At 40.3% G+C, this 12,157-nt stretch overlaps 2 protein-coding genes across 7 annotated transcripts in view; both read right to left on the reverse strand.

The window, feature by feature from the left end:
- Positions 1-5,755, reverse strand: part of LOC124292804 (early nodulin-like protein 2) — a 75,490-nt gene extending 69,735 nt beyond the window's left edge. The window contains exons 1-2 of one of the 2 annotated variants that reach the window (XM_046730791.1): positions 4,730-5,755; positions 3,516-4,097 (exon numbers count right to left, since the gene is read on the reverse strand). In XM_046730791.1, coding sequence (XP_046586747.1) covers positions 3,862-4,097; positions 4,730-5,003 — 510 coding nt within the window. In that variant the 5' untranslated portion in view covers positions 5,004-5,755 and the 3' untranslated portion in view covers positions 3,516-3,861. Of the gene's footprint in view, positions 1-3,515; positions 4,098-4,729 lie in introns of those variants that run through there. The other variant, XM_046730792.1, reaches the window with a different exon arrangement.
- A 715-nt stretch (positions 5,756-6,470) lies between these two features.
- On the reverse strand, positions 6,471-11,976 carry LOC107227075 (probable medium-chain specific acyl-CoA dehydrogenase, mitochondrial). 5 transcript variants are annotated; one of them, XM_046730787.1, is made up of 11 exons: positions 11,809-11,975; positions 11,592-11,670; positions 11,239-11,406; positions 10,075-10,175; positions 9,537-9,637; positions 8,510-8,590; positions 7,985-8,115; positions 7,595-7,703; positions 7,380-7,520; positions 7,027-7,299; positions 6,471-6,837 (listed from the first exon to the last, which is right to left on the reverse strand). In XM_046730787.1, the coding sequence occupies exons 4-11, from the start codon at positions 10,115-10,117 to the stop codon at positions 6,685-6,687; spliced, it is 1,032 nt and encodes a 343-aa protein (XP_046586743.1). In that variant the 5' UTR covers positions 10,118-10,175; positions 11,239-11,406; positions 11,592-11,670; positions 11,809-11,975; the 3' UTR covers positions 6,471-6,684. The 5 variants fall into 5 exon arrangements, with proteins under 5 accessions (XP_046586743.1, XP_046586741.1, XP_015523603.2 ...); XM_046730785.1 differs by lacking the exon at positions 10,075-10,175 and having other exon boundaries at positions 11,809-11,976; XM_015668117.2 differs by lacking the exon at positions 9,537-9,637 and having other exon boundaries at positions 11,809-11,976.
- Between the last annotated feature and the right edge of the window lie 181 nt (positions 11,977-12,157).

The raw sequence follows: 12,157 nt of genomic DNA on the forward strand, positions 1-12,157 counted from the left end.
TAGCTTCTCTCTAACTAGCGACCTCGGTTAATTAATAGTTGTAATAGGTACGCGTCTATGCGAGTAGACGAGATGAGTCTGCCGATCTAAAATAACCAAATGACGCTGATCGGGTGTGCCTAATTTTAATGAACCTGCAAGTGCGTCCAAGGATGCGAACAATAAACATACACCAATGCAAATAATAAACGGCTGGCTATATCTGTAAGAGAATGCTCAGCAATGTTTGCCGGTAAAATTTCGTGAATTTCATTATTCGATCGTACGAACGAACGCATCGTTGTAAAACACAACTTGGACATTGCGCAAGATCAGAATAGTGAATACTTTTGATGACGTATGTATGTACAGGTATTGCGATTCGATGGAATCTCTAAGTACAAGAGAAAAAGCACACGCTGATCGCACGCGATAATGCCAACGTAAATATTGACCCAGTCAGTTTCAAAATAACGCGGGAACAAGAGAAGAGAAGATACCCTTCTTGGGTGAAAGTACGAACCGTAATGAAGGTGAAGAAAGGATCACGGTGGGTTCTGGTACCTCATACCTGTCGCCATGCCGTGACCGTTTACTGTTTGCAAATATCGTCAGTTTTTCGCCTGCGTCTGCGCGTGTCTGTGTCCGTATACCTTTGTAACACCATTGAAACAAGCGCTGCGACGAAAGCGAGATTTTAATCTTGATTTATGACGGCGTTCGCACGTCGCAAGGTGCCTCTCACAGAGATCAGGGCCCCGAGTTAGGGCGTCGCTAAATTACTTTCGGAAATGTAACAAGTGCAAGGCAGGTGCAGGTACACGAGACATACCTAGGCCTGAGGTATGAGAATAGAATCGGATACGCGCATTGACTCGTCGTCAACAAACACGCCGGGAAGTCTGTGCCGAAGATTAACTGCGCCCTTTTCCCTTCATCGCCTAAACGCTGCGGCAGGCACGTGCCGAAAAGGGCAGCAAACCGTGAAAAAATTGCTTCTCCTATTTTTCGCCCCATTGAAAAAGCCCGCGGTACGGGAAAGAAAGTCACCGCGACGTCTGGTGCTGGAATTCGATGTTCGATAGATTTTCGAAGAGCGGCGAATTCGGATCAGATTTCACGACTAAAATTACTAATATAAATTAGCCGACGTTAGAAACCTTTGCGGTCATTTTTTCAACCTGTACGAATGTGATCGGGTATGGTTTTTAACGATTTTTCGTTGCGTTAATTGACTGCCAAAAATACGAATACGAGCAAGTCACTGTTTACAAGAATATTTTCAAAATAATGTAAAAGTGAGGATGAGTTGAGGATAAATTCGCATGTTTACGAATAAACTTTGAGCCTCTCTTTTTCCTCCATCAATTGATATGCATTACCATATACGTATGTACAGAGTCGTGTTTCTCTATAAGACTGATCCCGACGAAACCCACGCGCGAAACCTGTTACAACTTAAGCTAATGCGCCGATCGTCGCGTCGTTGATTGTGAATGTAAGATAAATTGAAGAAATGATTTTATTCGCCACATCTGCAGTGCCGATGTCTGAGGAGTGAGGAGACGCGAGTAACAACAGACACACCGATTTCAATTCGCACAATTCCTACACGATGATTCCACATGCCGTCGATGTGCGACGATAAATAAGTTCGAGTTAAAAGTGACTGATATTTTCCTTATTATTTTACATTACAGCAGTTCACCCATCCTGCCGATAAGTTTATACATTCCTTCCACTTTTCGCGATGACTAGAGACGATCGAATTATCGGTTTCATCGATGACGTGATACCGATTATAGCTACTGCATTTCATTCGGATAATATAAACGAGGCTGAAGTTAGTAACGTTGAAACACAAAATTACTACATCGCACCTTATTATCAAAATAACTGACAAAGTTGAATTTAGACAATATGAGTTCGTGATCGTGTATTAACGGTTTGCTAAATATCAGGTAATTTTAAAATTGCAAAATGACAACTTTTCCCAAGGATGCATCGTTGCAATAACGTTACAAACTTCAGCATGGTGAACATAAAATCGGTTACATGTCTACACGTTTGACACGTAGACACATATATTTGTTACCATATTATTTCTACAAGAAGGATGGTTCATTTTACAGCCAATAACGAGGAGAAGAGAACAAAATGGTCAAACGGAGCGCCGTACTGCGTACATTTGCACGTTTATTTCATACAATACCTACACAGACGTAGATACGCGACGTGAGCAATTACCCTCTTTGCAAAGTTCTAGCTTTTTTTTTAGATTTTTCAGCGGTAATTTATATACGTAGCCTGAATTTATCGCGGTTCGCATCGCGCCTCTAATAATGTATCTGGGATTTTCTAACAATGCAGGGTTTCCTTTTGAAAGGTATTAAGTGAGTGCCTTGGTGGATTTCGCCATTGACGTATATATCTCCAAATATCGAAGTCCGTGTACCTCTAATGCGAAAAAGGACTTGACAGTCTGATTCTACAAGAAATTCTTAACAAAAACATTACAATACATTTTTATTTGACTCGGAAATAAAGAAATGGCACGAATTCTACGAATTTACTGTTACGATTTCGTAGATAACGTGCCATTTCTTTATTTCTGCGTCAAATGAAAATGCATTGGGGCGTTTTTGTTCAGAATTTGGTATAGAATAGGGGTTGTCAAGTTCTTTTTCGCATTTGATTTACGTGGACTTCGATATTTGAAGATATATACGTAAACGTCGATATTGACCAGTGGCATCCCCTTAAGCAAACGTCACTATCATATGACAAATACGTCCATTGTAACATGTCCGCGGCAATGAGCTAAGTGAGAAAGTAAAATCAATTATATACACGTTAATTAATTGCGTACGAGGCTAAAGCTAGCAGCCAAAATTAACAGGCCAAACGTTCTAACGTTCATTCGAATCATGTAGCGGAAGTTCGAAAATGAAAATTTTGTCAAATACCTCGATACCCCGATAATACTTTTATTGAATCATGAAGCTAAAACTGAACCGCATTTTCGTATTTTCAAAAAGTTTAACGCGTTTCGCTGCCAGCTCTTCAGCTTCGTTAATTAATTTGCGTAAAAATAACGCAGCGTCTCGGGACCGATTGTTCCGTTGATTCGCTTCATACTCGAAATTACCTGCAGCGCTAGCGCTGAGAGAGCGTTGGAGAAATAGAATAACCTGAGACAATACACACCAGGCTTGCTGCAATTGTGCAACGATTACACGTATTACACGTATAACGACACGACGATTGCGCGAGAGAGAATGAGTTATTTTCATCGCAATATTGAGCATATAAACATACATGTACCAGCGTGTTGGGGGATTGGGAGAATTATTATTAGCTGTGGTAGACGTACGGCGTACACACACCAAGGTATGGGCAAGATCGCGCTGCACGCGTCGTTCACGGACATCGCGTGCACGCGTGTGAGCTGCAAACTCACGCGCACTGGCCCAAATTCTGCGTGCGAATCAAGAAACGTGTGTCTCCGGGGCAGGAGTGTAATGCCTAAGTTTACGCAGGCAGGCACGCGTGTGCCGATCGTACGCGCCTATGCATACAGGTAGGTACACACGTGCGTATCGTTGTACTTACTTACTTATGCCTACGTATGTCGCGTATCGGTCACAAGTGTGCGAATGAATCGCAGAGACAGACCATGTGGAACGTCGTATTACATCGCGGCTGGATCTGACGACGATACGGCACGGCGTTGCCGGTTTTCAGGCGCGATGCGTCGTCCCTGCCCTCCTGTCCTCCTGGCCTCCTGGCCTCCTCCTATTTCTCTTTCTCTTTCTCTTCTCGGCGCGCAGCGATCGAGTGACGACGACACACGTAGTGGGGTCGAACCACAGGCTGGAAACTTTAGTGAATGATCTTTCTCTTTCTCTCCTTCTCTCTTTCTCTCCGTCTCTCTGTCTGTCTGCCCCGGTGTAACCAGGTGTTTCCCTTTCGCAGGCACATCGCTACTCGCCGTGCTTTTATATCCTTTCTTTTCAGAGAGACCGATCTCCTCCTTTCGTCGGTTGCGTAACCCCGTCGTCGTTCTCGTCGTCGTCGTCGTCGTCGTCGTCGTCGTCGAGACGACGACCGATGTGTCACTGCAGCGTGACAGCAACAGCAAAACAGCAGAAGTAGAAGTAATTAACACGGTAGCAACAGTTCCGCAGCGTCGGTCTTATCAGCAACAATGTCAACACCAGCAACATTCATGGTTGAGGAGGAACGAGAGAATGGGAATAAATACCTATATGGGGTAAACGTGGAACAGAAACGGCGGGAACGAAATGTAGGAGGGGGGGATCGACGGACCCCCGACCACGGTTTACACCATCTACCGTGTTATGCCAGCGTAGCGAGCGCGTAGGTACGAACACAATACAACTGTACCGGCACAGGTAGGTGGTTGTAATAACACATTTCGTACAAGTGTGAGAGCGGCAGGTACGTAGAGTGCGCCAGGTGGAGGGGGGGAGCGAGGGGGGAGAGGCGTGTAATAGCCGACAGAAACGTCGGGGGTTATGGGTTAGAGAATTTTTGACCATAGACAAAAGAACATCGAAACAAAGAAACAAACGAACTCGTATAAGGTTTGACAAAGAGGATTACCACCGCCACCTGTAGTAGTAGTAGTAGCAGTCGGTTATCCCCGAGTTAGTATAGTATGTACAGTACGGCTGGCTTATCGGTTCGTTTTTGTTTTTTTGTCACTCGTGTTTTAATAGGCTCATACCTGTGGCTTCGACGGTGGCGGCTGGCACGGCAGCGCTGCCCTGCGAGGCTAGTGTAGGTGGGTGATGCGTTGCAGTTTCATTTTGTACCTGTTGGGGCTGCGGTGGTCCCGTTTCAAGGACCGGGGCAGGGGCTGATACCGAGGTTGAGACAGGGACAGGGGCAGAGGTTGCAGGGGCCAGGGTGATCGAGGAGGCCTCGGACAGAGCGGCCGCCGGTGGGCTACCCGGACCCCCTCCGTCGGTCGTTGCTGCTGCCATTCGGCCCTCGTGCATTCTAGTTATGTATGTATGTACTCTCTGTGTCTGTCTCTTGCGCCCGTCTCTTCTGCCGCGCACAACACCTACACCACGCCGTTAATGCCCGACGCCCTTTTCGAGAAGCTGCGCGAACACCGTACGCTATCGGGACATCTATTATCACGCCGACATGACGACCCCAACCCTTCGAATTATTAATCCCTACGCGGGTAAAAAAAATCGAACGTTAGATAAATGTAGGTCTGTAGGCCACTTCACTTACACTTTGCATTCAGAGACGGAGACTCGCTAGTCAAGCGAGCGTTCGCGACTGGTCGTAGCCTCGTTAAGAGGGACTGACAGCCGACGGTCCTATGTAACCGAATTACCTACCTCTTCGTTTTTTTTTTCCTTTCTTTTTGTTTCTCTCTTTGATTTAATACGGTTACTTTAACCCCATGCGTTTACACCTACCCCTCGAACCGACCTAGTGTATCGAAACGATCAGATACATCGGTTTATTATAACCCGACCAATGATTTCGTTGATCATTTATTCCACCGCGGATAGGTGGTTTTTTTTTCCTCTCGGGAACAATGATGAAAGGCATTAAGTAGGTCAGATGTCACAATATTATTGCTCGTTTATTGACGATGCTTCAATGCCCGTTTTTCACATTTATTATATCGTTAATTCGAACGGTGGATAAACGTTGATAAATCAACAACAGAACCGAAGATAATACGATCTAATACGCATTTCATTAATAAGCGGCGCACTTGACTAGCACGTTAGAATTCATCGTCGAGGCGCCACCTACAACTTTTATGACCGCGAAAATCAACTTGACTAACGTGCGACGCGACGTCGCGCGGATATTCTAAACAGATTACTTTCGTTTTCGCTCGTCTCACTTTCTAATCTCGCCGGGCTGAATACACATTCGCACACGTACATTACAAACATACGCGCGTCGTTCGAATGATTTCGTTTTTCACCTTGTTTTGCTCTGTTTCTTTCTCGTCTTGTCGCGTATATGTTTAAAACGTAACCGTTGCTGGCGTTCCAGGGTATTCAATGAATTCTATGAACATTTTCAACTGCGTTCACATTAATAATTTCATATGAAGCAAAAAATAAAATGTCCGGAATAAATTTCGAGGTATTTTTCGAAAACAACTCTCCACTGTAATCCCATATGAACATTAGAGATATGACTCATCATTCACCCCGCGAAACCTTGGAGAAATGGACTATAAAATACAAAATGCAAATTCCAGGATCACGAAGAATTTTACGGGAATAAGCAAATTATTTTACAAATACGTATAGATGATGCTAAAGTTGTCAAATCTAATGTCTCCTAAATATTGTATATTATACAGTCTACGACACGGATGAATGAAAAGTGATAAAGATAAGGAGAGAATATATTTACAATTTGAAATGGATTAGGAAACAGGTAGAGAATAATTTACGCTTCAGAAGTAAACTTCAGTCAAGTAAAGAGAATAAAAAATATATATTTTTTGTGAGCCTTATTTCACTAAACGCCCATATTTAAGACACACGCTATTTCATTAGCATTATGAATTCTGTAAGAAATTTTGTATGTACAATTGTATTGGTGGAAACAATGATGCATTGAGAATTATCTCAGCATTCTTGGTGCAATGAGATATTATTATGATTTGTACATGTGATTGATATGATTTGATCATTTACCACCTTGTTGAGCCTCTGACAATAAAGCACGTGATATAATCATTCTTTGAATTTGAGCTGTACCTTCGTATATTTGATAAATCTTAGCGTCTCTCATTAGTTTCTCTACAGGGTATTCAGTGTTGAAACCACAGCCGCCAAATATCTGTAAAGAATCACACGTTGATACTTGGTGATTATACCTATTGGTGATTAAACACTAAGTAGTTTCAAATCAAACGTAAAAAACTGAATTCTACGTTCAACTTGCCATTTTGTACTTATGGATATGAATAAAAACTTTTTACGCAATGCTTATCGAATATACAATTGCAATTCTGGACTTGTGACAAACCTGTACTGCATCTGTGGCGCACTTATTAGCCACGTCTGCGGCATAACATTTAGCAATACTGGCTAGAAAGGTGTTCCTTTGGCCGTTATCGACAGCCCAAGCAGCTTTCATCCAAGCTAGCCGAGCTGTTTCGATTCCAATCGCCATATCAGCCAACAGGAAAGCTACTGCCTGATGTTCGGCAATGGGTTTGCCGAAAGTTTTTCGTTCCAGAGCATACTTGGTAGCTTCGTCCAGTGCTCTTTGCGCCAGTCCAACTGCACCAGACGCAACCTTGCAACGATGAAATAGTTTTCAAAGAATATGAAATTCCACGACAGAATTCTATTGAAGGAAAAAAAATAAACAGTTACCGGAGGACGAGTTTTGTCAAAAGCTCCCATTGCAATCTTGAAACCTTGACCCTCACCGAGCAAGACATTCTCCTGTGGGACACGTACATCTTCAAATGTGATCATGCGGGTATCAGATGCTCTTTGCCCCATATTCATTTCCTGAAAGTTTTATCCCTGAAAGTTACTTTTCTAACCGTGGGGTAACAAGTAAGTCATCCGATCATTAAACTTACTTTACGTCCAGGAGTTAGACCCGGTGTATCCCGCTCGACGATGAAACCAGTAAATGCCTTACTAGTCGGTGCTTTAGGGTCTGGATTAGTGCGAGCCAGAACAAAGTACCTATGAAAATGGAAAAATTGAATAGGATTAGAGTTCTTTTAATTTTGTATTATTAGTAATAAACTTCACATTAAATCAAAAATGCCGTTATAAACAAAGTCATGGATTTTCAGGAATATCAACTCTCTTACCACCATTCCTTTTGTCACAATTCATTCTATTAATCTATTCATTCAATTATTTTAGGCTGAACTGAATTTCAAAGTGCTTAAAATTGTACTTGCTAGATTGTAAATACACGTAGTTAAATTTAAGGAGTAAATTTCTACCCTCAATATTACCAATTGGCAACACCGCCATTTGTTATCCACATTTTAGTGCCATTGATAACCCATTCATTTCCTTTTTTCTCTGCTCGAGTTTTAATGGCGCTTACGTCAGATCCAGCCCCAGGTTCGGTTACACAGTAGGCCTGCCATGAACGAATCATTATCAATTTATTCACTTACTATCATAGCCTGAAGAGTTCAAGTTATATCTTGGAACTCGTGGAATATGGCAATTGCCGACCCTTACAAAAAGTAAATTCTTCAATCACACAGATTTCCAGCAAATTTCTCGCGATATCTACACGCGTTCAAAGGTTATTCACAAGTCTCAGTACCTTTGATCCACTCTGTATGAAATGTGTAGCACGAACCTTGGTATTCAAATTGTGATGTGATTGAAAAAACAACCGAATTAAGAGATGAAAACATTTTTCATTAATGAGTTTCTTATGTTGAGTATTAAAACACTAGTAAATTAGTATATACTATGCATAGAAGAATGACACACTCTGGTTCTTGAATAGAAGGGTAACTTACCGCTAGAAGTGGTTCGTCAATGAGTCTTCCCAAGTATTTCTTTTGTTGTTCTTTAGTTCCAGCAATAATCACAGGCATTTGCTATGAAATCAATTTTAACACATATTTAGGAAATACGGAATGTACTTTAAAACAGCAACAACAAGCGCAATAATTTTAATGTGACTAAGCAAAGGTTGTGCTTCAGTAAACTGATATACAGATGAACCTCATTACCAGATTTAAGGACATAATAGATGGTGCATAGACATTCTCAATTAAGCTGCAGCAATTTCTTACACAAAACAGAAGAGACAGAGAGCATTTATTTTCTTTCCCTACTTCGGATCCTCATATGCAAAAACTATTAAAATTAGAAGATGAAAATACTATAGAGTGAAATTTTGGCAATAAAGTTTAAAAAATATAAATTTGCTCATTCAAGACTGCACTGTAATTTACTGTGGAAACCAGTATGAGAGTATTGTTGATCGTGGTGAAAGGATGTTAATGTTTAGAATTAATTCATAAGTTAGTCAACAGACAAAAAAATTAGTTTTCGATCGCGAGCAGAATGAACTTACGCCGAGACCTGATCCCTCCATTGCAGTCTTTATCCCTGTACAGCCATAGGCAAGCTCTTCCGCCACCATGCAACCGTCAAAAATACCACATTCTAATCCTCCTGGAATGTACCAAAAGCCATTTAATGTATCACATGTCATGGCTATTTTGGCATATCGCACGATTTTCGTTTCAATCTCGAAACTTCTCGTTATTGGGTAATGTTTTTTCCCTAATATATCTATTGGACCCACATGTCAATAAGTAATTCATAAAATATTTGATATCGCTTCGATGCTCCCATACAAGCCTCCAAATGTAAAGTAGAACAATACGTAATTACTAAGTAAGATAACCCACCAAGAAATCAACACTGATATTAATGATACGATGAATGACGTCCAACTCCCTTCGGCATGAATCCATATATCAGCTCAAGAACAATGAATTGCGATGGAATGTTACATTCACAAATGCCACTTACTCCTAATTTTGTGGATCCAATGCCACTAGCAATACCAGAGCATCCGTATGCAAGTTCCTCTCCAATCATACAAGAATCAAACGTATTCATTCCAATACCACCTGAATGTCAAATTAGTACTGTATACAATGTTACAACATTGTTCCATCTATTGCTATGCAATGAGCAACAAGTACTATGCTCATAATTTCCTATCGATAGTATTCTGTTTGTTTTGTTAACATAAGAATTCATAACATTGAAACATAAGATTCATTCAGTAATAGTGCGTAATAATAAAATGACTGAGGACATAAAAGTATAGTCGCCATGATAATGTGATGGACTGAACGTCACGGAAAGCCTGCAGAACTGTCGTGAGTATTAATTAACACTTTGTAGAAAATAACTATGTCAACTTATATAATTTGGTAACAATCGGAAATCCACAAAAAGCTGAAAGAGGATGAACTAACGAGCCTGGATGAAACGAGCTGACTGCTCCATAAGCTTGGATCAAATTTTTAAGAATTCTTTTTCATCTCCGGCAGGAACTTACTCCTAAGTCTGTGGATCCAAGACCACCAGCTATACCGGAACATCCGTATGTGAATTCCTCACCAACCAGACACGTCTCAAAAATACCTATTCCCATTCCTCCTGAAGATTCAATTGTAATTGAAAGTGACCGTATTAATTTGGCTTTGAGAGAGAGCAAATTGGTTGTATAATTGTACGATTCCATGTTGATTCCTCATTCCCAATTAAAAATTGAGTATGAAGTAGATACTTCTTTTGATCTTCTGTTTTATTTGACTGTGGTAAACTATCAGCAATTATTATTATATAATGGACAATTTCGTATAGTTGTAAAAACGATTCATTGCGGTATTTTGGCATATGTTAGGATACAGCACAGGAATTGATGTTGAGAAATGCCGTTTAATTGTAGTCTGGATGAATATTTTGCAAAAAAAAAAAAAGGAATGCAGATATTTAAACGAACACAAGTTTTAGAATTCGAAAAGAAATTTAACTTTCGTTATACCACATACAAAAAAACTTGTATCTGATCTTGAACAAGTGTGTGAATTCTCACATTTAAAATAAAATTTTCAACCATCCATGGTAAACCAACATCAAAATATACTTAATCTTCTGATACATTATCAAACATATGGTTCAAATATCTTGACCTTGTTATTGTTCAAATATTATTGTTTTAGCATGACAAATCATTGATTAACAGATATCTTGCAGAGCGATCATGTACCACTATTCTGATTAGATAAATATTACTGCAAAACAGATTGGGGCACGTTTGATTATCAGAGATATAAAATAATCGCACATCACTATGGGTTAAAGTTCAAAACAAACTTACCATCCTAATTATTTCAATTTGGAATTAGCAGTTGTTCAAAAGGTTCAAGATTCAATATATTAAATGGTTGAAACGCTGAACGTTTATCTGAATGGAAATAATAATGGGATTATACTATGCCAGATATATTGGAAAAACTTTGAACTGTGTACAAACAGTATTTGTCAGAATCGATACGAATCGATAGATTTGTTATCAAATTTGTAGAGAAATTGGTTGAAAAAACTTGTGTGGTATATGTTGCTTCAATTGTCATTCATTTGGATGCCCCCAGCTTCAAATACACGAAATATCATATCATCGGAAGAAAATTCTTAGCCAAGGATATTTTGAACATACCGCAATGCTGTGGAATGTGTCCGTTCATGAGTCCCAGACCCCAGGCTTTCTTGACAATTTCCCATGGGAATTTTCCAGTTCTATCGTGCTCCGCAGCTACAGGAATTATTTCTTCTCTTGTGAACTTCCTGGCAAGTTCCTGCATTTCTCGCTGCGTCTCAGAAAGCTCTGAACAAAAAATATAACAACATTGCTTCGGCACTAATTCTGTACTCAGAGTTTAAGTAATCAGAACAGTTTTATTTTCTTCGTAGAAAGTAAAGCATATGCAGCTTGACATTTTTCCCATTGGATTACTCATGATACTAAACTGTTAAAATATAATGTAATTAATGTCAAAATTTAATACTAACGGAAATTGTAGCCATTTGGTACTGCAGCTTGAGAAGAAAAAGACCTGACTGCTGCTTGTCTCACTGACCTACTAATCACCTGCAATTAGACGAACAAATGAAGGAAAATAGTTTGGAATATCTGATGACGATGCAATTATCCCTACTAATATTTTAAACCGTGCGTACAGTCTTGAATATTAGTGAAAGCACACAACGTTCGACGGGGAAATTATACCTGGCTCAAAGACATCCTGAACATAAACGAGTCGATCGACGTTGGAGAAACGATTGAGGTGAGAGTCCAGCTACAACAGTTCAAAAGTTTTGAAACTCGAATGGACTTTAACCCAGAGATAAATACAATCAGCGGACAACGGTGATGGCCTACAATGACCAGTTTTCCATCTGGAGCTAAATACGTATGTAAACTGGTATAACCCAGTATAACCAGAATTGGATTGGAGCAATCTCTTGTATCAAGGCTGTCATTGGTTAATTCATTTGAACTTGGCCGGATTTAGCACTAGATGGCAACGCAGTTGATAACCAAGTATCACATTTGGCAAGAGCATCCAATATACCGC

This window comes from Neodiprion lecontei, chromosome 2 (assembly GCF_021901455.1).
Source record: "Neodiprion lecontei isolate iyNeoLeco1 chromosome 2, iyNeoLeco1.1, whole genome shotgun sequence".
NCBI lineage: Eukaryota > Metazoa > Arthropoda > Insecta > Hymenoptera > Diprionidae > Neodiprion > Neodiprion lecontei.

What these genes read in the sequence shown, in the direction of transcription:
- LOC107227075 (XM_046730785.1), bottom strand. Translation starts at nt 11,832, where the DNA reads ATGTTCAGGATGTCTTTGAGCCAG. An exon ending in ACACATTCCACAGCATTGCG is followed by an intron (nt 9,638 to 11,238) that starts GTATGTTCAAAA and finishes TTTGACATTCAG; the next exon opens with GTGGTATTGGAATGAATACG. An exon ending in AATGGCGGTGTTGCCAATTG is followed by an intron (nt 7,704 to 7,984) that starts GTAATATTGAGG and finishes CCATTTTCATAG; the next exon opens with GTACTTTGTTCTGGCTCGCA.